General features: G+C 38.1%; 1 protein-coding gene across 1 annotated transcript in view; it reads left to right on the top strand.

Moving 5' to 3' along the window:
- Positions 1-27,659, top strand: part of ERAL1 (Era like 12S mitochondrial rRNA chaperone 1) — a 165,961-nt gene that overhangs the window by 45,792 nt on the left and 92,510 nt on the right. Inside the window, exon 3 of the mRNA XM_053706185.1 lies at positions 20,651-20,778. Within this exon, the coding sequence (XP_053562160.1) occupies positions 20,651-20,778 (128 nt within the window). The remainder of the gene's footprint in view (positions 1-20,650; positions 20,779-27,659) is intronic.

Raw genomic sequence — 27,659 nt, 5'->3', positions numbered from 1 at the left:
TTCAACACCCTTTATATTCTCAGATTAAATATGCATGGGAAAAAAAAGCTTTATGGTCTCCTAAATCTCACTATTTAAGAAAGCAAGGAGAAGTAAATACCTTGATTATTTCGATAGGGCATAGATAACTTGTTCTTGAAGACCTTTCTATAAAACCTGGCCACTTGAGAAAAACAATTATCTGATCTATTCTGTACATCACTCAAAAAAAAAAGCATTGTGTACAAATAATTCATATTTTACTTCTTGATGTAGACGAGTAAATCTATGTAGTTCTTCTTTTTTAGAAGGAAGATAGGGTTTAGGATAATGTTTTGCCGGAGCCATTAGGCTTAATGGGACTACGCTGCTGGCTGCTTTGGCTATAACAAAGTTCCGCTTAACACACACCTCACTCTTTCTTTCTATACCAGTTAATAATATTGCCACTATGTGAGGCCACAGACCTCATATAACCAATCTGTACTTTATTCTGTATAGACTGTCCTTGTGCATTTTTTGTTTTTTGCCTTGTCAGTACTGGACTGTAAAATTTATATTGTTTTTTTTTTCTGACCAATTTTAAAGTTAGTTATATTTCTCTTACTTGGTGTATTCAGTCCACGGATTCATCCTTACTTGTGGGATATTCTCAATCCCTACAGGAAGTGGCAAAGAGAGCACACAGCAAAGCTGTCCATATAGCTCCCCTCAGGCTCCGCCCCCCCCCCAGTCATTCTCTTTGCCGCTCTAACAAGTAGCATCTCCACGGGAGGGTAAAGAGTTTGTGGTGTTAGATTTGTAGTTTTTATTTCTTCAATCAAGAGTTTGTTATTTTAAAATAGTGCCGGTTTTGTACTATTTACTCTGAGGCAGAAAGTGATGAAGATTTCTGCTGAGAGGAAAAAGATTTTAGCATGTTGTAACTAAAATCCACTGCTGTTCCCACACAAGACTGTTGAGTACCGGAGAACTTCAGTTGGGGGGAACAGTTTGCAGGCTTAACTGCTTAAGGTATGCTCAGTCATTTATTTCTAACAAGACCTGGTAATGCTGGAAGACTGACAGAAATCCCCATGAGGGAAGGTAAGCCATTTTCTGAAACTAAATCGATTTATTTTATTAATGGAATCTTTTATATTTATTTGTTTTGAATTTGTTTGAAACTTTGTAAACACTTTTTGGGGTTTTTATTTCGCCTGGCATATTATCAGACGCCTAGTCTGACTCAGGAAGGCCCCATAACTCTGGACTGAAGAGGGAGGGGGCCTCATTTTCGCGCCTCAGTTGCGCAGTTGATTTTCAAGACAGCTCATGCAGCTTTATGTGTAGAGTCCTGAGAGTGCAGGAGGACATCAAGGAGGCTTATATTTCTACTACAAATAACCCTAAGGGAAGGTAGGGCCGCAGCAAAGACTATGGCACCGTGCTGTAGTGTGTTAAACCGGTTGTTTTCTGCAATTTGCTCCGGTTTGGTCAATAAGGTTTTGCAAGCAGTGGTGCCTTCCGTTTAGGTTACCTGACTTGTTCCCTCCCTTCATCCGTGTCCTATTGCTTTGGTATTGGTATCCCACAAGTAAGGATGAATCCGTGGACTGAATACACCAAGTAAGAGAAAACAGAATTTATGCTTACCTGATGAATTTCTTTCTCTTACGGTGTATTCAGTTCACGGCCCGCCCTGACAATTAAGTCAGGTTCAAATTTAATTTAAAATAACTACAGTCACCACTGCACCCTATGGTTCTCCTTTTTCTTCTATCCGTCGGTCGAATGACTGGGGGGGGCGGAGCCTGAGGGGAGCTATATGGACAGCTTTGCTGTGTGCTCTCTTTGCCACTTCCTGTAGGGATTGAGAATATCCCACAAGTAAGGATGAATCCGTGGACTGAATACACCGTAAGAGAAATAAATTTATCAGGTAAGCATAAATTCTGTTTTTTTTCCCATTCCATCATGTGACAGCCATCAGCCAATCTCAAAACACATATACATGAGTTCTTGTACAGGCTCAGTAGTAGCTGGGGCTTCAGAAAGTGTGCATATAAAAAGATTGTGCAAAACTAGATAATGGAAGAAAATGGGGAAAGTTGTTTAAAATTGTGTACTCTTGAAAGTTTAATTTTGACTTTAGTATAATGAGGATGGGGTGAGCATACTACCCGACTGAGTGCTATCTTCTATTTCTCCCCACTGCGTTATTCTTAAAGAGACGGTCTACACCAGAATTGTTATTGTTTAAAAAGACAGATAACACCTTTACTACCCATTCTCCATCTTTGCACAACCAACATTGTTATATTAATATACTTTATGACCTTCAAACCTCTACATTTTTGCCTGTTCTTCTCACATGCTTTTTATTTGCTTTTCACATCAGGGGAGTACTAGTTCATGTGAGCCTTATATATAACATTGTGCTCACTCCCATTGTTTGTGGCAGACACTGCACTAATTAGATAAAATGCAAGTCAATAGATAATAGTCATGTGATCAGGGGGCTGTCAGAAAAGGTTTAGATACAAGGTAATCACAGAGGTAAAATGTGTATTAATATAACAATGTTGTTTATGCAAAACTGGGGAATGGGTAATAAAGGCATTATCTGTCTTTTTAAACAATAACAATTTGAGTAGAATGTCCCTTTAAGTAAGTAGTTTTTATTTCCCTATATACTTGCACACATTTATCCTAGTCTCCCAGTAATGTTGAACTGGTGACTATTGCGTAACTCACTTGTTCTGTTGCATAGAAAATTAAGTTAAACCTCCTTTCCCACAAATGACTCTGAATCTGATCTAATATACCAAGGCTTTGGTGTGGTTTGGTTTAGAAAATATATTGTTTTATAATTTGTGAAGATCTTATATAATCAGTTGTGTCATCTCCATCTATTTATCATCCTGTTATGAATCAATGATGGGCAACCAGTATCCCTCCTGTCATGCCTGATCCAAAGTGTTCTGCCCATCATTTTCTCCTGTATTGTGGCAAATTATCACAAGGAATCCAAAAGAAATCTGGCTCAAGACCACTGACAAAGGGGCTTGTTGTAAAAATTTGGTATTTAGTTAAAGGACAAACATTTGTTAATAAGTTATATTGGAAGTGGGCTTAAGGGGAAGGTTTGCTGATGATACAAACATTTTGTAACGGGGTAGATGTTCCAGGAGGGTTTGATCAAATGAACAGTGATATTAAAAAAAATAATAATAAAAAAAAAAAATAGAGGACTGGTCAAATAAATGGGATCTGATATTTAATATTACCAAGAGCAAAATTATGCATATAGGATCCAAAAACCCAAAGGCCAATTATAGTCTCATGGTACATTACTGACTGTAACTAAAGAAGAAAGGGACTTGGGAATTATTATTTCAGATTATTTAAAATTTGGTACACAGTGCAGCCAGTAAGGCCAGTCAAATACTTGGTTGCATTAGTAGCAGAAATAGCAAGATTCTTATGCCACTTTACAGATCATTAGTTAGACCAATTCTGGAATACTGTGTACAGTTCTGGAGACCATATCTTTAGAAAGATATAAATAAACTAGAAGCTGTCCAAAAGAGGGATACAAAAATGGTACATGGTCTAAAATATAAAACGTACAAAGAAAGACTCTGATCTAAATATGTAAAGTTTACAGGATAGAAGAAAGAGGTGACATGATAGAAACCTTCAAATATATGAAGGGACTTAATAAAGTAGAAGCTTTAAAGCATTTACCACAAAAAATGACAAAACAAGGGGTCACAATCTAATATTAGACTGTAGCAGATTCTGGAGAAATTTGAGGAAGCATTTTTTTACAGAAAGGGTGGTGGATTCATGGAATAAACTTCCATTTGAGGTGGTAAACGGTAAACACAAAGACTAAAGGAATCCATAAATGCCTGGGTCATGCATAAGGCTATCCTAAGGAAAAAAGTAACATGTAATATAAGTAGACTTGATGGGCCTTTTTGGTTCTTATCTACCGTCAAATTCTATGTTTCTATGATTCTATTTAAAGGGATATGCTACTGAAACATTTTATTTCATAATTTAGATACAGCATGTGATTTTAAACAATTTTCTATTGTACTTCTATTTCTTTCTTTTTTAAGACACGATGAGTCCACGGATCATCTCAATTACTAATGGGATATTCACCTCCTGGTCTACAGGAGGCGTTAAAGAGCACCACAGCAGAGCTGTTAAATAGCTCCTCCCCTCCCTCCTACTCCAGTCATTCTCTTTGCCTGCGTTAGTCAAACGTGTGGCAGATGTTCCAGATGTTCAATCCTTTTGTCAGGCCTTGGTCAGGATCAGGCCTGTGTTCAAACCTGTTGCTCCTCCTTGGATTCTAAATTTAGTTCTCAAGGTTCTTCAGATAGATATTAAGTTGTTATCTTGGAAAGTTTTGTTCCGAACTCTCGGCATTACAGTATGAGTCTCCTTACCTTGTTTTCCATTGAGATAAGGTGGTTTTACGTACAAAATTAGGATTTCTTCCTAAGGTTGTTTCTGATCTGAACATTAATCGGGAGATTGTTGTTCCTTCTCTGTGTCCTAATCCTTCTTCTCAGAAGGAGCAACTTCTGCCCAATTTGGATGTGGTCCGTGCTTTGAAATTTTACCTACAGGCGACAAAGGACTTTGGTTAGTCTTCTTCTTTGTTTGTGATTTTCTCCGGAAATCGTAAGGGACAGAAGGCTACGGCTGCTTCTCTTTCTTGTTGGTTAAAGAGTATCATATGCTTTGCATATGAAACTGCCTCCTGAAAAAGTTACGGCTCATTCCACGAGGGCTGTTGCTTCTTCATGGGCATTCAAAAACGAAGCTTCTGTGGAACAGATTTGCGAGGCTGCAACTTGGTCCTCTCTTCACACTTTTTCAAAATTCTACAAATTTGACACTTTTGCCTCAGCTGAGGCCGCTTTTGGGAGAAAAGTTCTTCAAGCAGTGGTGCCTTCCGTTTAGGTGCCCTGTCTTGTCTCTCCCATATCATATGTGTACTCTAGCTTGGGTATTGGATCCCATTAGTAATTGAAATGATCCGTGGACTCATCGTGTCTTAAAAAAAGAAAAGAAAATTTATGCTTACCTGATAAATTTATTTATTTTTGACACAATGAGTCCACGGCCCGCCCTGTTTTTTGTAAGACAGGTTGTTGGGTATTGTAAACTTCAGACACCTCTGCACCTTGGCTTTTCCTTTCTCTTCCTAACTGCGGTCGAATAACTGGAGTGGGCGGGAGGGGAGGAGCTATATAACATCTCTGCTGTAGTGCTCTTTGCCGCCTCCTGTAGACCAGGAGGTGAATATCCCATTAGTAATTGAGATGATCCGTGAACTCATTGTGTCAAAAAAGAAATAAATTTATCAGGTAAGCATAAATTTTCTTTTTCTTTGTTCTCTTGGTATCTTTTGTTGAAAAACAGGCATGTAGGATTAGGAGCGGGCCCATTTCTAGAACACTATTTTGCAGCAGTTTTGCAAGAATGTTATCCATTTGCAAGAGCACTAGATGACAGCACTATTTCCTGTCATGTAGTGCTCTGGATGCCTACCTAGGTATCTCTTCAACACATAATATCATGGGAACAAAGCAAATTTTATAATAGAAATAAACTGGAAACTTTTAAAAAATGGTATTCTCTGTTTAAATCACAAAATATTTTTTTGGGTTTCATATACGTTTAAAGGGACAGTCCAGTCCAAAATTTCAATTTCATGATTCAGGTAGGGCATGCAATTTTAAACAACTTTCCAATTTACTTTTATCATCAACGGTGCTTTGCTGTATTGGTACTCTTTGTGGAAAGCTAAACCTAGGTAGGCTCATATGCTGATTTCTAAGCCATTCAACTGCCTCTTGGTGCATCTTGACATTTTTTGACAGACACTGCTAGTTCATGTGTGTCATATAGATGAACATAGTGCTCACTCCCGTGGAGTTATTTAAGAGTTAGCACTGATTAGCTAAAATGCATGTCTATCAAAATAACTGAGATAAGGGGGCAGTCTGCAGGTGTTTAGATACAAGGTAATCACAGAGGTAAAAAGTATATTAATAAAACAGTGTTGGTTATATCTATCTTTTAAAATCATAAAAATTATGGAGTAGATTGTCCCTTTAAGTAGTTCTTGTAATATCCCATGGTCTTGTCTTGGTGCCCTTATAAGATGTCTTTAAACACCAGGATGTTATTGATTTCCAGTAGTTTGGTCTTGAGTTAAAGGAACAGTTGTTTTAATGAATTTATAGTATATATTGTTAACCAGATGTGCATTGCAAAATATTTGTATAAAAAACAAAATTTATGCTTACCTGATAAATGTATTTCTTTCTTGACACGATGAGTCCACGGATCATTTAATTACTATTGGGAATATCACTCCTGCCCAGCAGGAGGTGGCAAAGAGCACTACGGCAAAGCTGTTAAATATCACCTCCCTTCCCTCCCATCCCAGTCATTCGACCGAAGTAAAGGAGAGAAAGGAAGCAACAAGGTGCAGAGGTGTCTGAAGTTTAACATAACCTCAACCTGTCTAAAGAACATGGTGGGCCGTGGACTCGTGTCAAGAAAGAAAGAAATTTATCAGGTAAGCATAAATTTTGTTTTCTTTCTAATGACACGATAAGTCCACGGATCATCTAATTACTATTGGGAAGCAATACCCAAGCTAGAGTACACTGATGATAAGGGAGGGCCTCAGCTGAGGCAAAACTGTCAAATTTTTAGAATTTTGAAAAAGTGTGAAGAGAGGACCAAGTTGCAGCCTTCCAATTTCTGATCTACAGAAGCTTCATTCTTGAATGCCCATGAGGAACACACAGCACTCATGGAATGAGCCGTAACCCTCTCTGGAGGCTGCTGTCCAGCAGTTTTATATGCGAAACGTTTGATACTCTTCAGCAAAAAAGAAAGAGAAGTAGCCGTAGCTTTCTGTCCCTTATGTTTTCCTGAGAAACCCACAAACAAGGCAGAGGACTGACGAAAATCCTTAGTCGCCTGTAAGTAAAATTTTAGAGCAGGAACAACGTCTAAATTGTGCAGAAGTCGTTCCTTCTGAGAAGGATTAGGACACAATGAAGGAACCACAATCTCCTGATTAATGTTCCGGTCAGAAACTACTTTAGGAAGAAAACCTAACTTTGTACGTAAAACTACCTTATCCGAATGATAAATAAGGTTAGGTGACTCATACTGTAATGCCGAGAGCTCTGACACTCTACGAGCAGGTGAAATAGCCACTAGAAACAAAACTTTCCAAGATAACAACTTAATATCTAAGGAATGCATGGGCTCAAACTGAGCCACTTTAAGAACTAAATTAAGACTCCAGGGAGTAGTAACTGGCTTGAACACAGGCCTGATTCTGACCAAGGCCTGACAAAATGATTGCACGTCTGGAACGTCTGCCAGACGTTTATGTAACAAAATAGACGAGGCAGATAGTTGACCCTTTAGGGAACTTGCCGATCATCCTTTCTCCAAACCTTCTTGGAGAAATTACAGAATTCTAGGAATCCTAACTCTGCTCCAAGAGTAGCCCTTGGATTCACACCAATATAGATATGCCATATCTTGTGGTAAATCTTTCTAGTCACAGGCTTACAAGCCTAAATCAGTCTCAATGACCGGATCTGAAAATCCCCGCTTGGATAAAATTAAGATTTCAATCTCCACGCAGTCAGCTTCAGAGAAACTAGATTTGGATGAAGGAAGGGCCCTTGAAGTAGAAGGTCCATCCTCAACAGAAGTCTCCAAGGTGAAAGAGATGACATTTGCACCAGGTCTGCATACCAAATCCTTCTGGGCCAAGCCGGTGCAATGAGAATCACCAATGCCCTCTCCTACATGATTCGAGCAATGACTCAAGGAAGAAGAGCGAACGGAGGAAATAGGTATGCAAGACTGAAATTCCAAGGTACCGCCAGGGTGTCTATCAATACCGCCTGAGGGTTCCTTGACCTCGATCCGTACCTCGGAAGCTTGGCATTCTTCGAGATGCCATGAGATCCAATTCCGGCTGACCCCATTTGAGAATCGGAAATCTTTGATTTCCTGACTTCTGTCAGAAAAATATTCATTGATAGAGATTCTATTATGTTTCCCAAGAAAGTTACCCTTGTATTTGGAACTAAGGAGCTCTTTTCCAAATTTACCTTCCATCCATGAGATCACAGGAAGGATAACAACATTTCCGTGTGGGACCTTGCTTGTTGTATGGATGGAGCCTGGACCAGGATGTCGTCCAGATAGGGCGCCACTACAATGCCCCGTAATCGGAGCACCGCCAACAGGGATCCCAGAACCTTTGAAGAAAATTCTGGGAGTTGTGGCAAGACTGAAGGGAAGAGCCACTAATTGGAAGTGTTTATCTAGAAAAGCAAACCTTACAAACTTGTGATGATCCCTGTGAATGGGAACATGCAGGTATGCGTCCTTTAAATCCACTGTTATCATAAATTGATTGAAGATCTTTTACTAACACCTAACTTTACCACTTCCTTGCTCTAACGTAGGCAAAGAGAATGACTGGGGTGGGAGGGAAGGGAGGTGATATTTAACAGCTTTTCTGTGGTGCTCTTTGCCACCTCCTGCTGGTAAGGAGTGATATTCCCAATAGTAATTAGATGATCCGTGGACTCATCGTGTCATTAGAAAGAAATATATTTTATGGCATTTTGCATTGATCCTAGCTTACTGTAGGCCGATGATCAAAAACTCGCTGCATGGAGACAGATCTTACAAAATCTTTGTGTTTTATATTAAATGGATATGAAACCCAAAAATGTATTTCATGATTCAGATAGAGCATGACATTTCTAACAACTTTCTAATGTACTTCTATTATCAATTTGTCTTCATTCTCTTGGTATCTTTTGTTGAAAAACGGGGACATAAGCTTAGGAGCTGTCCCATTTCTGGAGCACTATATGGCAGCAGTTTTGCAAGAATGTTATCCATTTGCAAGAACACTAGATGGCAGCACTATTTGCTGCCATGCAGTGTTCTAGATGCCTACCTAGGTATCTCTTCAACACAGAATATCATGGGAACAAAGAAAAATTGATAATAGAAGTAGATTGAAAACTTTTTTAAATTTGTATTCTCTGTATGAATTGCAAAAGAAATGTTTTGGGTTTCATATCCCTTTAAAAAAATATATATTTTAATGTAGGTATTTCCTTCACACCCAGAACCCTGCAGAGCTAGAATGCTAAATGAAAGTGACAGTAAACACCTTGCAACTAAAATATAGTTTTGTTTTAGAATAAAGAGCAACAATTTAATCTTATAGCTTAAATTTATTAACAACAACAGTACCAATACAAAAGATAGTGCTCATACATTGGAAGATCAGTTTGAGGTGTTCTTTTATTTAAAGGGGAATAGTATAAATAAGATATGTGTGCTTATGGGTACGTATGTGCATGTGTATATATATATATGTGTGTGTGTGTGTGTGTGTGTGTATATGTATATATATATAATTTTTTATTATTTGTGTAATTTTTTTTTTTAGGAAATTTTAGGATGGTTTCAGTAAAACGGATCCATAGTTTTACTGGTAGAGACACAGTATCTGATTCTCTTGCTCCTCAGAAATATGATACACATAGTGTATTATTTCTCTTATGACAAGATAACTATTGAGGATATCCCAAAAGAAAAAGGTATATATAGGTTGGTGGTGCACCATTGCACATTTTATTGTGTGTTTAGTTTAGCATCCACTGGTGTTTAGTTAGGGCATAAATGCATCCTATACTGAGCCAGTTCAGGACATATCTGGTGTTGTTTGTATGTACTTATATATGCAGTTCCTGATTGGCTCAAGCTGTTCATTGCTCAGAATCTGTAAAAGGTTAAAAACCTAATTTTATGGAAGGAAAGGATAGAGGGCGCCACATAGTGCAGATCATAAAAATAGATAAAGGCAACAATTGGATCACAAGAATCCTACTCACACAGTATAAGGCACCAATGTGCAGTATGCGCAGTCCGAAACCACACGTCGTCCGGTAGACCTCTGTTGGAATATGTCGTCAGATGAAATTCCTCGTCTCACCAGGGAGAGTCCAGGGAAGCCCAAAGGAGGTATAGTGGGAGCAAATCAGCGTCAAGGAAACTCGCACCAAAGATCCAAAAAACTCCAAATGGTGATAAAATATAATTGGCCTAAGCCAAGAAGATGCAGCAGATGGAGAGTTAAAAAGTAAGATAAAATGTATTCCAAATAAAAACAGCAACGCGTTTCTCAGTGTTCAACACTGTTTCATCAGGCTATACAAACATACTCTCAACTGCCATATTTAAAATAAAAAAGAACCAATCATTGATCAGAAAAAATCCACACCCTTATTGGGGCATACCATTATACATATAATGAAGAATGAACAACAATTTTGTTTATAACATTGTATAGATAAAAATATAAAATCGTGTAAAATCTGAAGAACCTATTGTAGTATGCCACATAAGCAATCATTTTCCAAGGACAACAAAATATTGTTTCTTATTTGAAACACAGAATACTTCTAATCTGTTATCATTATCACCCCTAACAATCTAATAGTGGTATGACCTGTTGAAAACATCAGCTTTTTTTTATTTATATTATTTTTATTAGAGTTTGAAGTAAAACTTTAACAATAAAACCAAAGAGTAGTTCATTATTCTTACAGGTAAATAGGGTTTTGTTACAGTAAATGTTGCACATATTATTAATTAGAGTCTTTTCTTCTTTGTCCCGTGGTTCAAAGTCTTTTCACAGTTTTGCTAATGTTATGGTAGGCTCAGGGTAACTGAATTGAGGAGAATGGTATGTGAGCCTTTCCATGTTCCGTTAAAGGGGGACTTCAGAAAATTATTTTCTCTTGTTTCTAGTGCAATTCTAATATGGATTTCATGAATCCAGATTTATTTGTTCAATGTTATATGAGAAGAAAGAACCTTGGAATTGGAGAGAGAAATAGAAAAGATGGAAAGGAAAAGGAGAGAGGAAAGAGAAAAAGAGGAAAAAAAGCATAGACCAAATTGTTTAGGTATGTGAATATATATCTCTGAGAAGGGTTTATGTGTCTAGTTCACTGAATTTGAAGGATTCCCACAAGAACATCATGTCCTGGTGTAGTGAAATTTGACCTAGTTTGAGGTAATATAGTCTCTCTAGGAGTAGGTTTCTATTAACTAATTCTATCCATTCCGACACTGTGGGCACTACAGATGATTTCCATTTTCTTGGTATTAGCTGGTTAGCAGCGTTTAGCATGATGTGAAATAAATGTTGCCGTATTTTGCATGTGATTGTCGGTGGTTGCCTTAACATTATTATTTCTGGGCCAGGTGTTATTTGAGTGTGGAGTATTTTATTAATACTCGAAAAGATAATGGACCAATATGGTTTAATATGTTCACATTCCCACCAGATGTGGGATAAGTGGCCTTCTTTGTGACAGCCTCTCCAGCAAGAACCTGAGGATTGTTTGTATATGTACTTAATTCTGGCTGGTGTTAGATACCACCTCATCAATAATTTGATGTTGGTTTCTTTTGCATGGGCTGAGTGAGCGGAGTGTAACAGGGATGAGAACCTGTGCGACCAAATTTTAGCAGGGGTATTTAGGTGTAGCTCATTATCCCATCTTTTAGTGTAGGAGGGGAGTTCGGGGAAGGTGTGTGTTAAGATGAGTTTATACAATTTGGAAATGACTCCTTTTATCTAATCTGTAGTTATACACATTTGTTCAAATATTGTGGGAGGCCGAGTGAGGTCTTTTTTAAATTTATGTGTCATTATGAAGTGTCTCGTTTGGTGTACATGGAGCCAAGATGATAAGAAAGGGTGTTCTATTAGGTCAAGTTGGGTTCTATCTTTGATAAACTTAGTTTCGTCAGTGATAAGGTACATGGGAAGGAGTTTTTGTGGGTCTGTGAGGAGTTTGCAAATCTGAGATTTTCCCAGGGTTGAATTCTGGGTTATTTAAGAGCGTGGTGAGGGGTGAGAATCTGGAAGAGATTTTATTTGATGTATTACAGAGATTTTCCCAGTCTGACCAGGTCTCATTGGAGATTGAGGACGATGAGATGGAATGTCTGTTAAGGTAAACAGGGTTCCAACATGCTGTGTTGAGATCGTGATTAGGGGCTAGATCGGTTTCAATTTGTACCCAGCTTTTATAATTGGAAGTGTTAAATTTGTACCAGTCTTGTATTCTCTGTAGCGATATGGCACGTTTGTAGGATAGGAGATGTGGGACCCCAAGGCCTCCTGATGGAGGTTTAAAAAGTGTGTCTCTATTAATTTGCGGGGGCCTACGATTCCAGATGTATCCGTTTATGATCTTTTGCATAGTATCTAGGTCTTTTTGTATGCCTGGGATGGGGACTGTTTGGGGAATGTATAATACTTTTGGGAGCAGGACCATTTTTGTTGCTTGCATTCTGCCTATCCACAATATATTTTTTGGAAGCCAATGTGATGTTAAGGTTAGGAGCTCTGTGATTAGATTACCATAATTATATTTGCGCAGGTCTTGTTTATCTGGAGTAATGTGAATGCCGAGGTACTTGAGGTATTTTGTTTGTTGTTTTAGGGGACAGGTGGATTTCAGGTTATTAAGGGTGGGGGTTGTTAGGTTTATAGGAAGGTATTCTGATTTAGTCATGTTTACTAAAAAATTTGAAACTGTGCCAAATTGTGTTAGTTCAGTGATAGCTTGTTGTAGAGATACTTTAGGGTTTGTAAGTGTTAGGAGGATGTCGTCTGCGAATATGGCTAGTTTATGTGTCTGATTAGCAATTGATATTCCTTGAATTTGGTTGTTTAACCGTATTTTGTTAGCCAGGGGCTCTAGGGATAAAACAAAAAGAAGTGGTGAGAGTGGACAGCCTTGTCTGGAACCGTTTCGGATTTCAAAAGGGTCCGAAAGGGTTCCATTAATTTTAACCTGTGCTGTAGGGTTTGAGTATAAGGCAAGGATTTTATAAATGAAGGGTTCTGGGAAGTGGAAGTGTTGTAGGGTCGTGCGTAAATAAGTCCAGTCCAGTCGGTCGAAAGCTTTTTCAGCGTCAGTGGAAACGAAAACAGTCAGGGTTTTGGTTTGTGTAACATATTCCAATAAATTTAATACTTTGACCGTGTTATCTTTTGCTTCTCTCTGTGGGATAAACCCTACTTGGTCTTGATGGACTATGGAAGGGAGAATTTGATTAAGTCGGGTTGCTAAAATTTTCGCATACATTTTGAGGTCAATGTTCAATAAGGAGATTGGACGAAAGTGTGCCGGTGAGTTCGGGGGTTTGCCAGGTTTTGCTATAACTGAAATGTTGGCTTGCAACATTTCGTCAGGAAAAGGGAATTTTTCTGGGATTGAGTTGAATAGAGATGTTAAATGTGGAGCTAGGAGAGGAGCGAAGGTTTTATAATATAAACCTGTGAAGCCATCAGGGCCTGGAGCTTTATTTTGTTTTAATTGCTTTATCGCTTCTGTTACCTCTGATAATTGGATTGGACGATCTAATTGGTTGCATTGATCTAGGCTCAGTTTGGGGATGGGTAGATTTTCTAGGTATTGATTACAGAGGGATGCCTGATTATGAGGGTCTCTAGATGGGAAAAGATTATAGAGTTTGTGGTAAAATTTCTTGAACTCTTTAGCTATTGATTTTGTATCTTCTAGGTGTGTGCCATCTGGGTTCTTTATAGCGTGGATATAGGTTTTTTGTTGTTGCTTTTTTAATGCTCTAGCTAAGAGTTTACCTGACTTGTTACCCTCCCTATAGAAATTTTGCTGAAGGTGTAGAAGTTGTTTTTGTGATTTTATCTGTAATAAAAGGTTCATTTGTTCTCTTTTGGATTGTAGTTGTTCTAGAGTAGATCTGTCAGAGGGGTTAGATTTGTGCTTGTAATCTAAGTCTGTTATGTCTTTAACCAGAAGATTTATTTCCTCACGGCTTTTCTTTTTTATTTGGGCGGCAATTTTGATAAACTCCCCTCTTATCTTATCTTCCCAAAGGGTGACCACATTCACATCCGGCGTCTCGTTTATAGAGAAGTATGAGCTTATCTGTTCTGAAAATATCTCTATTTGCTTTGGGTCTAGCAGTAATGTATCATCCAATCTCCACTGAAAAGCTCTTATGGGGGCCGTTGGCCATTTTATGGTGCATGTTACTAGGGAGTGGTCTGACCAAGTTGTATGATGTATAGAGGAGTGTGTGGTGTGTGATAGGATTAGGTGGTCGACCATGATGTAATCCAGTCTAGAATAGTTACATTTTGGATGGGAAAAGAAGGTGAAATCTATTTTTTGTTGGTTGAAGTATCTCCAGGCATCATGTAAGCCGAGAAGTTTAAATTTTTGCCAGATAATAGGGAGGTTCGGGATTTTAGCTCTAGAAGAGGGGTTTGAGCAGTCGACTGTGGGGTCTAGGGGGAGATTTAAGTCTCCTGCCATGATTAAGGAGCCTTTTGCTTCTTTAAGGAGTAGGTCTATAACTGAGGATACAAATTTATCTTGGTGTGAGTTTGGGGTGTAGACGTTTATTAGAGTTACTGGTTTACCGTATAGGAGGCCTTTTAAACATATGTACCTGCCTTCTTTGTCTCCTATAGTATGGGTTTTAACAAAGGGGAGAGATTTGTGGATTAAAATGCTTACTCCATTAATTTTTTTGTGTGGGTTAGTGCTGTGGAAATGTAGGGGGTAGTGTGAGGAGAAATATTTGGGGATATTTTTCCCCTTGAAATGGGTCTCTTGGAGCATTAGTATGTGTCCTCCTTTTTGTTGGAGGTCTAGTATAGCCAGTCTTCTCTTGTTTGGGCAATTGAGTCCTTTAGCGTTCTGTGTGAAGATATTTAAATTTAAAGGTTAGTATGTGTAAACATAGATTATATACTGGTGAACGTATAAGTGGCGGCATATGCTTCAATAGAGAACAGGACAGAATAGGAAAGAAAAGAAGGGAGAAGAATAGGTAAAGAAGAAGAACAGTAAAACACAATATTTTTAACACATGTTTAAACAACATAATTCTATTCTAGGGAGATAAACTCCCGGCTAGGTGAAAAAAAAAAATAAAGTCAACATTAGTTAACTGTTAACAATTTAACCTTTAAGACACTATTTTAATATCTCTGAGGTTCTGTATGCCTCGTGAGTTCTGGAGTATAGGTAATACTTGCAGTTAGGGGTCTCCATTGGGGACTGTTCGAAAGTTCAGGATATGTCCTTGTATGCAGCAAAGACTTTTCATCCCCTTTCTTCCAATGATGGAGATGTGGGTTGTACAGATTTGCGGGGTTTCTTCTGAGACGCCTGTCTCCACTCTCTCCTTTGTGGTAGTGGGTTCGGTTTGCTTGGACTTGTGTGTTTCTCCTGAGGCTCAGCATTTTCCTCTGTCTGAGGGATAGGGATGTCCAGTTCCCTGCATATGTCTGGTATATCTTTAGTAGATGTACAAGTGATGCGTCTTCCTTTCCAAAGGATTAACAGATGAAAGGGGAACCCCCATCTGTAAGGGATGTTTAGTTTTCTCAACGACGACGTGAGTGGCTTAAGTTCTCTTCTTTTTGAAAGAGTTCTCTGTGACAAATCGGCGAACATTTGGATGTCCATGTTGTCATATTTTATGGGCTGTTGTTCTCTGGCTAACTTCATTAGCTCCTCTTTCTCTTGGAAATTAGTGATGCGGGCTATGATGTCCCTTGGTGCTTGTCCTGCTAGTGGTTTAGGTCGTAGGGCTCTGTGAGCTCTGTCTATGCAGATTTTTGAGGGTGTTTCTTCTTTTTTTAACGTGCTGAAGAAGTCTTGGAGATATTGTTCAATATCTGGTGGTAAAATGGTTTCGGGGATTCCCCGTAATCTAATATTATGACGTCTGCTACGATTTTCGATATCATCTATCTTATCCTCCAGCTCATTGATAGTTGTATCTTGTTTCTGAACGGTGCTTTGCAGGTCTGTGATAGCGTCTGCATGTAGATCATGGGTATTTTCGAGTGATTCTACTCTGTGACCAATGTCAGAGATGTCCTTTTTGAGGTCTGAGATTTCCTCCTTGATGCATTGCTTGACCTGTGAAATAAGAGAAGAAAAGTCCTTTTTTGAAGGGATTGTTTTAAAGAGAGCTGTGGGGATGGTAATGGTTTCTGAAGCGAGGTCACTTTCAGATTCTGAAGAACTGTGTTCAGACCTTTGGTCTGGCATTGCTTCTTCTGTGGGCGCTGTGTTTTTTGTCTCAAGCGTCTTGAAAAAGTTGTTTACTGTATGAGTGGATGTTTTCAGGGGTTTGGCATTCTTGCTTGGTTTATTAATTTTTTTTGGAGACATCTTTGGATGGATTCTGCCCCTCTGCCTTCACTAAATCCTTAAAAGATAGATAAAGATCCTGGTGCTGAGTATAAAGGTCTTTAAGTCTGTGCTGTCGTTGCAAGTTCTTTATAGGAAATATAATCTGTTAATCTGGCCCACAAAGAGTAAACACACTGCAGCTATTAGTAGTTGAGGTGTGTTCATATTTTTCATGTGTAAAGGCTTGTACAAATGTCCATATAATGTGTGACACCTTATATTTGGTTGTCTGAGCTTGGAGGGCTCTGTTTGAGGCGTTATATCTTTATCTCAGTGGTGAGGATTACTCTATAAGACTTTCCCACATTTAGCAGCGTATTTGTTAATTATAGCAGGGTATGTAAGCTTACATTTTGTCAAATGCACTTGAGGGGATGTTTATAACACCTTTAATCTAGCTGTCAAAGTTTTTAGTGCACCGCTTGCTATAATATGTCTTTAACACTATGAGGGTGATGGAGCACAACTTTTCTTTTATAGCTGGGAGAATATTACATGTTCCGTTTTTCTTACCCCCTTTTTGCAGTCATCTATTGCTGTAGCTTGCTCCCGGTGGATGGTAATTTAAGTGCGCATCAAAACTTTAGTAAAGGCTGCGGCCCGTCGCGGCATTTTCTTCAGTTCGTTCCGGTGTGGCATTTAAGGGACCGGAGTCCTGGTAGGTCTGTGTACTTTCCGGATGGTTTGACTCTGAATTTCCCTTAATGTAGGTGTCTCCGGACCCTGATCCTCTCCTACCATGCCGCCATCAGAGTTTGAAATGAGGTGCGTATGTGCGCTCAGTGCGCTCTCTCCCCAAAGGCAGATCTCCTGTAGCGAGGCACACAGGTCTAGCAGAACCTATGTCTGAGGTTAGTCGCTCATTTATCTAGCGGTTTATGGCCTTAAAGTGCAGGATGGCTAATGCCTAAAGCGTTTTCACCTAGCTGGGGCCTAAGAGCTCAGTTAGACAGCCGCCATCTCTCAGGCTGGTTAGAAAACATCAGCTTTTTATTCCCAGCTATTTTTTATTACATATAATTTATACAAAACAATACTTTTTATTATCAATGTGATTATATATATCTCTCCCTTATCAACTTGGGGAACACAAAGAGATGATGACTATTATAATATTATTATTTTATTAAAAAGGCGACCACAACAGACGCTTTATGCTTCCATAGCAACCCTCCCAAATCAATCTCAATTGGATCTAATGACAGAAAGGGGGTGTGATCGAATACACCATGCATGTGAGATTACCGGTCATGCCGAAAACTCAAGAACAAACATACCAGATTTAAAATTACCTGCTGATGTGAAGGAACACAGCACCCTCGCTGTCTAGGTAGACCAGTTCATCTTAAAATAATAACATAATACGGCATTTAGGCAGAAGGCGTAAATGTTAACCAGGGGGCGTGTAGATTTCAGCAAAACGGGGTGTGTAGGAGAGCCAATCGGTGGGGCCTACAAATTGAGACTAAGTATGTCTGTTTTTTCTTGTCACACACTTGGCTACTGACAGGCTTCTTCGATTCAATGTCATTTACTACCCTTTTTTTTCCCGTTACATTCACGCCCCCATTGGACGGGTGCACGTCACATCCTCCCTCCCCTTTGCATCCATCCTCAAAATTGATTGGCTGTCTCAATTTGTAGGCCCCACCGATTGGCTCTCCTACACACCCCCTTTTGCTGAAATCTACACGCCCCCTGGTTAACATTTACGCCTTCTGCCTAAATGCCGTATTATGTTGTTATGTTAAGATGAACTGGTCTACCTAGACAGCGAGGGTGCTGTGTTCCTTCACATCAGCAGGTAATTTTAAATCTGGTATGTTTGTTCTTGAGTTTTCGGCATGACCGGTAATCTCACATGCATGGTGTATTCGATCACACCCCCTTTCTGTCATTAGATCCAATTGAGATTGATTTGGGAGGGTTGCTATGTTAGCATAAAGCGTCTGTTGTCGCCTTTTTAATAAAATAATAATATTATAATAGTCGTCATCTCTTTGTGTTCCCCAAGTTGATAAGGGAGAGATCTATATAATCACATTGATAATAAAAAGTATTGTTTTGTATAAATTATATGTAATAAAAAATAGCTGGGAATAAAAAGCTGATGTTTTCAACAGGTCATACCACTATTAGATTGTTAGGGGTGCTAATGATAACAGATTAGAAGTATTCTGTGTTTCAAATAAGAAACAATATTTTGCTGTCCTTGGAAAATGATTGCTTATGTGGCATACTACAATAGGTTCTTCAGATTTTACACGATTTTATATTTTTATCTATACAATGTTATAAACAAAATTGTTGTTCATTCTTCATTATATGTATAATGGTATGCCCCAATAAGGGTGTGGATTTTTTCTGATCAATGATTGGTTCTTTATTTTAAATATGGCAGTTGAGAGTATGTTTGTATAGCCTGATAAACAGTGTTGAACACTGAGAAACGCGTTGCTGTTGTTTTTATTTGGCATAAATTTTATCTTACTTTTTAACTCCATCTGCTGCATCTTCTTGGCTTAGGCCAATTATATTTTATCACCATTTATTTGGAGTTTTTTGGATCTTTGGTGCGAGTTTCCTTGACGCTGATTTGCTCCCACTATACCTCCTTTGGGCTTCCCTGGACTCTCCCTGGTGAGACGAGGAATTTCATCTGACGACATATTCCAACAGAGGTCTACCGGACGACATGTGGTTCCGGACTGCGCATACTGCACATTGGTGCCTTATACTGTGTGAGTAGGATTCTTGTGATCCAATTGTTGCCTTTATCTATTTTTATGATCTGCACTATGTGGCGCCCTCTATCCTTTCCTTCCTAGATTTGTCATCTGTGTTGCGGCACAACACCCTGGAGGAGCGGCCTACACTTGCTTGGATTACTGCTGTTTATCTGCCAGCTGTTGGAATTACTTATTGTGTATTCCTGGACTTTGCATTAGAATATATACCCTGAACTATAAAGTTTGTATTGTTGTTTTTTTTTCACCTTGGAGTGCCATTATACTGATGCTTTAATATTAATGTCACTATATTGACGTTGCTATTTGATATACCAACTAATTCTATTTTTATAGCTCCTATATCAATAATTCTATCTTTAATAATTTTTTATAATACTAATCCTAGGCGCATCTTATAAGTGCTCACATTATCACTGAAGCACTAGTTATTGTCTCTAATTTTATGGAAATGTGTATTAAAGGGACACAAAACCTAAACTTTTTATTTTATGATTCAGATAGAGCATATAATTTTAAACAACTTTCCAATTTATTTCTATTAATTTTTCTTTGTTTTCTTGTTATCCTTTGTTGAAAAGCCGGAAGGTAAGTTCAGGTGTGTGCATGTGTCTGCAGCACTATATGGCAGCAGTTTTGCAACAAGGTTATACATTAGCAAGAGCACTAAAAGGCAGCACTATTTACTGTCATGTGGTGCGCCAGACGTGTAAATTTGTTAATAGAAATAAATTGTAAACTTTTATTAAATTGTATTCTCTATCTGAATCATGAAAGGTGGCCCTCGTTTTACAACGGTTCAATTTACACCGTTTCAGAATAACAACCTTTTTTTCCAGTCATGTGACTGCTATTGAAAAGCATTGAGAAGCAGTGCATTTATTAAAATAGCCAGTAGGTGGAGCTGTCCGCTTGTGTTGCAGCAAAGCCATGAAAGCTGAAATTAATCAGGTTAACCAGACCTCAGCTATCGAGCAGATTTCAAAAGGAACAAGATCTTCCTGTCTATAAATCAGTCTAGATTGGAATGTATAGAAAGAACTGTTTGCAGAAAAATGCAAGTGAAGTCTGTGTTGTGTGATTATTTTATTAGGTTTATAATGCTGTTTAGCAAATGTTTTTGTTCATTTAACTTAGTTTAATTATATATTCTGTGTTGTGTGATTATTTTATTAGGTTTATAATGCTGTTTAGCATTTAAAGTCTTCATTTCAAAGCTTTAAAAATAATGTATTAGGTGTTACTTATGACAATTTTGAGAGGGGCCTGGAACCGAACTCCCTCACTTCCCATTGACTTACATTATAAACTGGGTTTCAATTTACAACGGTTTTGATTTACAACCATTCCTTCTGGAACCTAACCCCGGCGTAAACTGAGGGCTACCTGTATATTGTTTGTGTTTCATGTCCCTTTAATAAAATGTTCTAATGCAACTAAATAAGTTCTCAGTTATCATCCACTGAGAGTAAATTGGGGTTATAAACCGCCCTGTAACGGTTAGCCTTGGGGTTTTAGGTTCAGGCTAAAGGCATTATACTCTAAATATGTATCCTTTTATGTCTCTAGCTGAACAAGACAGTTTGTTATCTCATGAACCGGACCAGCCTGATGATGCAAAGATTCTAAAAGTTGCCATCATAGGAGCACCAAATGCAGGAAAATCCACCTTATCCAACCAGCTACTGGGAAGAAAGGTACAAAAATATCTTCTCAACTCTGCATGGCTCTGTTGTCATTTACCCTAGAAATGGTTTCAGAAATTAAACCTCAGTTTTGTGGTTTAGAATATTTTCCATCACATTCTTATAAATAACCAAAGCACTGCTAGAAGGTGATTGGAGAATATGTATTATATATTTATAATGCATTTAGGGAAGTGGAACAATTATATTACAACTCTTGATTAATGTGTAAAGCAAAATGTACCGCCGGATCATATTATTCATTTTAGCACAGGAATTAATAAAGTGCTCAGGAAGCACTGAGAATGGAAACCTTTACTCCGTCAGCAAATCTCTCCTCTCTCTGATGTATAAAACAGGACAGCTGATTTTGTAAGATTTGGGTGAACTTATCAATTGGTAATGTTTGCTTTATCTGAAAGGGACATTCCAGTCGAAATTTAAATGCATGTAGATGAATTACATCTTTCAATAGAAACATATTTGCAATATAGATGTAGTAGCAAAAATGTTTCTTGTAAACGTTATCAATGCTTTAGTGTTAACATTTCTCTGCACGTGCATGTGAAGCATAGCTGGATATTCTCAGTGCACCAGCATTTTAAATACTGCAGCTGCTCAGAGCACCAGTGTGGCTTGTATTATGTCGGCAATTAACAAATGTAATCATTACGAGTTGGTACAAGTACCTTAGGCTCTCTGAGCAAGTGCTGTGTTTAAAATGCTGGTGCACAGTGCATACTTAAATACACTTTTAAAACGGCTGTCGATTTTATTTGAAGCATTTTTGCTAATACATGTATATTACAATAATGCTTCTATTCAAAACTGAAATGCATCCATATGGATTTCATTATTGGTTGGAATGTCCCTTTAAAGGAAAACTCAATGCAGTAGAATTGCATAATTATTAAGTGCATAAAACAGATAATGGTTTTACACCTACTCTGAATATCAAATAAGCAGTAGATTTTTTTTTTTTTCTGACAAATTTATTTTTTCTCCCATTTTCTGCCCCCCTGTATCATGTGACAGACATCAGCCAATCACAGACTAGTATATGTATACCCTGTGAATTTGTGCACATGCTCAGTAAGATTTTGTGTGTATATAAAAAGACTGTGCTAAATGTTATAATGGAAAGTGTCTTAAGACTGCATTCTCTATCTGAATGATAAAATTTTATTTTGACTTGAGTGTCCCTTTTTAATGTATCTATGCCTCTACATTCTCATCTATAACAGCTCAGTCTGCAGGAAAAATATCTCAACTGTATTATATGGTCATCCATTTCTACCTAACATGATCTATAGGGAAAAGAAGGGGGCTGACCATGCTGTAAAACATTTCACTGGCTATACTTTGGAATTTCCTTTATATTTGTGTTAAGAGCCTTAAAGGGACACTCAATCAAAATTTAAACTTTCATTATTCAGATGGAGCATGCCATTTTAAACAACTTTCCAATTTACTTCCATTAACAAAATGTGCACAGTCTTTTTATATTTAAACTTTTTGAGTCACCAGCTCTTACTGAGCATGTGCAAGAATAAGTGTGTATGCATTTGTGAATGGCTGATGGCTGTCACATGGTACGTGTATGCATTTGTGATTGGCTGATGGCTGTCACATGGTACAGGGGGAGTGGAAAAAGACATAACTTTTAAAATTGTCAGAAAAAAAATCTACTACTCATTTGAAGTTCAGACTAAGTGCTATTGCATTGTCTTGTTATCTTGCATTTGTTGATTATGCAAATCTACTGTGTTGATTGGTCCTTTAAATTTAAAGGGACAGAAAACTTGGATTTTTTTAATATAAATTATAAAATTGTAGGCTATAATAATCACATCAGTGTAACCCTAACTGATGTGTCTTCAATATGACATCCACAGATTTATCTCTAAAAACCCCTCTGTTGGCCTCCTCTGGTCACCACCACTGTAGCTCTTTATTTATATTTTTCTTCAGAGGACTGGCTATCTAAGCAAACATCTTGCGCATGCACAAATTATGCCCCCCACCAGCACACTCACACATGCTGTAAACCGTGAATCCGAGAACAATCCCCTTCAGATAAACGAGCAACTATATAAAATAATTAGGCGGAAAGGTAAAGCAGGGCAAACGGCAATGCACTCTATAGTCAGGGAAAAGGGGTGCTCGCTGGGAATCAGGAGCTATTGTGCTAAGGAGGTGGCTGGCTAAGGTTTACTGTTGGCCAATGCTAGAAGTATTTTAAACTGTAAATCCTTGGATATAATAAGATTTATGAAATGTATTCTAAAACGTGCGCATACAGAAGGAGATGCACATGTGCACAGTTTGCAAAAATGAAGTTTGTATATAATCTGCAATGTGTTCATCTCTTTTTATAACTATTTAAAGCCTGGAACATTTGCCTAAAAAACAGTAATATAGCGATCAGTGTCTGCCCCCCCAGCCCTGGCGCTTGTGTAAAGTTTGTGAACGGCCAGTGTTTTTTTATTTTGATAATAAATGATGAGTGAGTAGTAATACATAATATGCGCAGCGCGCCTCCCTGTGCTCAGTTTGAAGAACCCCCACACATCTACACGCTCCGCAGCACCACTTGACTCCAATGTACTCCATGCTTACTGCTATTTACTAGCCTAGCAGGTCACGTTCCTTCACAACACAAGGAACATGACCGGAGCCTGGAGAGGAAGAGGGAGGAGCCACCAGGCGCTGTGGTGCAGGTCAGGACAAGAGCTCAGCTAGAGAGCGCGGGAAGGAGCTGAGCAGGACCAGCATGCAGCAAGAAAATGATCTGGGGGTAAGTCTCACAATGGGGTTATTTAGCAGGACATGGCTAATGGCCTGTATATAAGCGTGGCCGTGTGATGTATATCTGTCTGTCTTTATATTACCGTGAGATACAGAAGTCAGTGCACTCTATATCTTACTGTATCTACGTTCCATGTGCAGATTTGGTGCAGAGATGGGAATATTTCAGCACCTCTATAATATACTCCTATTACCAGTACCCATTAGACAGGTGCAAATATTGCAAGTGCATTTAACTTGTCAGTTTTTCCCTTAGTGCCACAGCTCAGTCACTCTAATGATAGGAATGTGCAACTTTTTTTTTCAGCTGCTAAAAATGTATCTGCTATAACCTGACTAAAAGCAGCAGGAGCTCGACAGTGCTGCTGATTAATTTATTCCTTTAAGCCATTGTCTTAATATTTCACACCTTGCAAATCCGTGCGTCCCTGAGATAAGAAAAAACTTCTCCACCTTATGAAGTTAGCAGGGTGCAACTCTATATCATCCCCTGAGTTTTAGCACTACAGAGATAGAGATCACATGTAACTAATACATATCCAGTATCCACGTGTTCGTACAATCCTCTAGCAAAGTGCAATAGGTTCTGTAGTGAATGATCAACCCATAACAAGATGCACATAAATAAGTAAATCCTAGATCAAAAGTGACCCTGGTTCCTTTTTTTTGTGTCCCTGTAGTGTACAGGATGCAGTGATCCAAAGCAGGGCTCAGGAATGCCTTGCAGGACCCCAGTATCATAATTACCCTTTAAATAAAAGGCACATTCTAGTAGAAAGGGAAATTCATTGTACTTTATTACACAAAAATGTGTCTAGTAAATACACACTGTTTTAGCAAAAGAGATTACTATTATGTACAAGCCTTGCATAACATAACCATGTCTGTCGACAGTTTGTTATATTAAACTTTTTTATGTCACTTTTTTTTAACTTGTTTATATAGTGGTGTTAATTTGCATAATAGAATATATAATATACTTGCTTTCCTTTTCCATTTGTATCTGTGTTTTATCTTCTTATGAAAAAATATGGACTGTTGTAATTGTTTTGTTGTCAGTATATGTGTGTATGTATAATGTGTGTATGTGTATGTGTATGTATAGTGTGTGTGTATGTGTATGTATAGTGTGTGTGTGTATGTATAATGTGTGTGTGTATGTATAGTGTGTGTGTATGTATAGTGTGTGTGTATGTATAGTGTGTGTGTATGTATAGTGTGTGTGTATGTATAGTGTGTGTGTGTGTATAGTGTGTGTATAGTGTGTGTGTGTGTGTGTATGTATAGTGTGTGTATGTATGTATGTATAGTGTGTGTATGTATAGTGTGTGTGTATGTATGTATAGTGTGTGTGTGTGTGTATGTATGTATAGTGTATGTATGTATAGTGTGTGTGTATGTATAGTGTGTGTGTGTATGTATAGTGTGTGTGTGTATGTATAGTGTGTGTATGTATGTATAATGTGTATGTATAGTGTGTATGTATAGTGTGTGTGTATGTATGTATAGTGTGTGTATGTATGTATAGTGTGTATGTATGTATAGTGTGTGTATGTATAGTGTGTGTGTATGTATAGTGTGTGTGTATGTATAGTGTGTGTATGTATAGTGTGTGTGTATGTATAGTGTGTGTGTGTATGTATAGTGTGTGTGTGTGTATGTATGTATAGTGTATGTATGTATAGTGTGTGTATGTATGTATAGTGTGTGTATGTATAGTGTGTGTATGTATAGTGTGTGTATGTATAGTGTGTGCGTGTATAGTGTGCGTGTGTGTGTATAGTGTGTGTATGTATGTATAGTGTGTGTGTGTATGTATAGTGTGTGTGTGTGTATGTATGTATAGTGTATGTATGTATAGTGTGTGTATGTATGTATAGTGTGTGTATGTATGTATAGTGTGTGTATGTATAGTGTGTGTATGTATAGTGTGTGTATGTATAGTGTGTGTGTGTGTGTATAGTGTGTGCGTGTGTGTGTATAGTGTGCGTGTGTGTGTATAGTGTGTGCGTGTGTGTATGTATGTATAGTGTGTGCGTGTGTGTATAGTGTGTGTATGTATAGTGTGTGTATGTATAGTGTGTGTATGTATAGTGTGTGTATGTATAGTGTGTGTATGTATAGTGTGTGTGTGTATGTATAGTGTGTGTGTGTATGTATAGTGTGTGTGTGTATGTATAGTGTGTATGTATAGTGTGTGTGTGTATGTATAGTGTGTGTGTGTATGTATAGTGTGTGTGTGTATGTATAGTGTGTGTGTGTATCTATAGTGTGTATGTATGTATAGTGTGTGTGTGTATATGTGTATGTATGTATAATGTATGTATAGTGTGTGTGTATGTATAGTGTGTGTGTATGTATAGTGTGTGTGTGTGTATGTATAGTGTGTGTGTGTGTGTATGTATAGTGTGTGTGTATGTATAGTGTGTGTGTGTGTATGTATAGTGTGTGTGTGTGTATGTATAGTGTGTGTGTGTGTATGTATAGTGTGTGTGTGTGTGTATGTATAGTGTGTGTGTGTGTGTATGTATAGTGTGTGTGTGTGTGTATGTATAGTGTGTGTGTGTATGTATAGTGTGTGTATGTATAGTGTGTGTATGTATAGTGTGTGTGTGTGTGTATAGTGTGTGTGTGTGTGTGTGTATAGTGTGTGTGTGTGTGTGTGTATAGTGTGTGTGTATGTATGTATAGTGTGTGCGTGTGTGTATGTATGTATAGTGTGTGCGTGTGTGTATGTATGTATAGTGTGTGCGTGTGTGTATGTATGTATAGTGTGTGTGTGGGTATGTATGTATAGTGTGTGGGTATGTATGTATAGTGTGTGTGTGGGTATGTATGTATAGTGTGTGTATGTATAGTGTGTGTGTGTGTATGTATAGTGTGTGTGTGTGTATGTATAGTGTGTGTGTGTGTATGTATAGTGTGTGTATGTATAGTGTGTGTGTATGTATAGTGTGTGTATGTATAGTGTGTGTGTGTATGTATAGTGTGTGTATGTATAGTGTGTGTATGTATAGTGTGTGTATGTATAGTGTGTGTGTGTGTGTATGTATAGTGTGTGTGTGTGTGTATGTATAGTGTGTGTGTGTGTGTGTATGTATAGTGTGTGTGTATGTATAGTGTGTGTGTGTGTGTGTGTGTATGTATAGTGTGTGTGTATGTATAGTGTGTGTGTGTGTATGTATAGTGTGTGTGTGTGTATGTATAGTGTGTGTGTGTGTATGTATAGTGTGTGTGTGTGTATGTATAGTGTGTGTGTGTGTGTATGTATAGTGTGTGTGTGTGTATGTATAGTGTGTGTGTGTGTATGTATAGTGTGTGTGTGTGTATGTATAGTGTGTGTGTGTGTATGTATAGTGTGTATGTATAGTGTGTGTGTGTATATGTGTATGTATGTATAATGTATGTATAGTGTGTGTGTGTGTATGTATAGTGTGTGTATGTATAGTGTGTGTATGTATAGTGTGTGTGTGTATGTATAGTGTGTGTGTGTGTATGTATAGTGTGTGTGTGTGTATGTATAGTGTGTGTGTGTGTGTGTATGTATAGTGTGTGTGTGTGTGTATGTATAGTGTGTGTGTGTGTGTGTATGTATAGTGTGTGTGTGTGTATGTATAGTGTGTATGTATAGTGTGTGTGTGTATATGTGTATGTATGTATAATGTATGTATAGTGTGTGTGTGTGTATGTATAGTGTGTGTATGTATAGTGTGTGTATGTATAGTGTGTGTATGTATAGTGTGTGTGTGTATGTATAGTGTGTGTGTGTGTATGTATAGTGTGTGTGTGTGTATGTATAGTGTGTGTGTGTGTGTGTATGTATAGTGTGTGTGTGTGTATGTATAGTGTGTGTGTGTGTGTGTGTATGTATAGTGTGTGTGTATGTATAGTGTGTGTGTGTGTGTGTATGTATAGTGTGTGTGTGTATGTATCGTGTGTGTGTATGTATCGTGTGTGTATAGTGTGTGTGTGTATGTATAGTGTGTGTGTGTGTGTATGTATAGTGTGTGTGTGTATGTATAGTGTGCATGTATAGTGTGTGTGTGTGTATGTATAGTGTGTGTGTGTGTATGTATAGTGTGTGT

Source organism: Bombina bombina, chromosome 3, assembly GCF_027579735.1.
Source record: "Bombina bombina isolate aBomBom1 chromosome 3, aBomBom1.pri, whole genome shotgun sequence".
Taxonomy (NCBI): Eukaryota; Metazoa; Chordata; class Amphibia; order Anura; family Bombinatoridae; genus Bombina; species Bombina bombina.
Note: the sequence above shows the minus strand (reverse complement) of the source record. Positions and strands in the feature narration are given on the sequence as shown.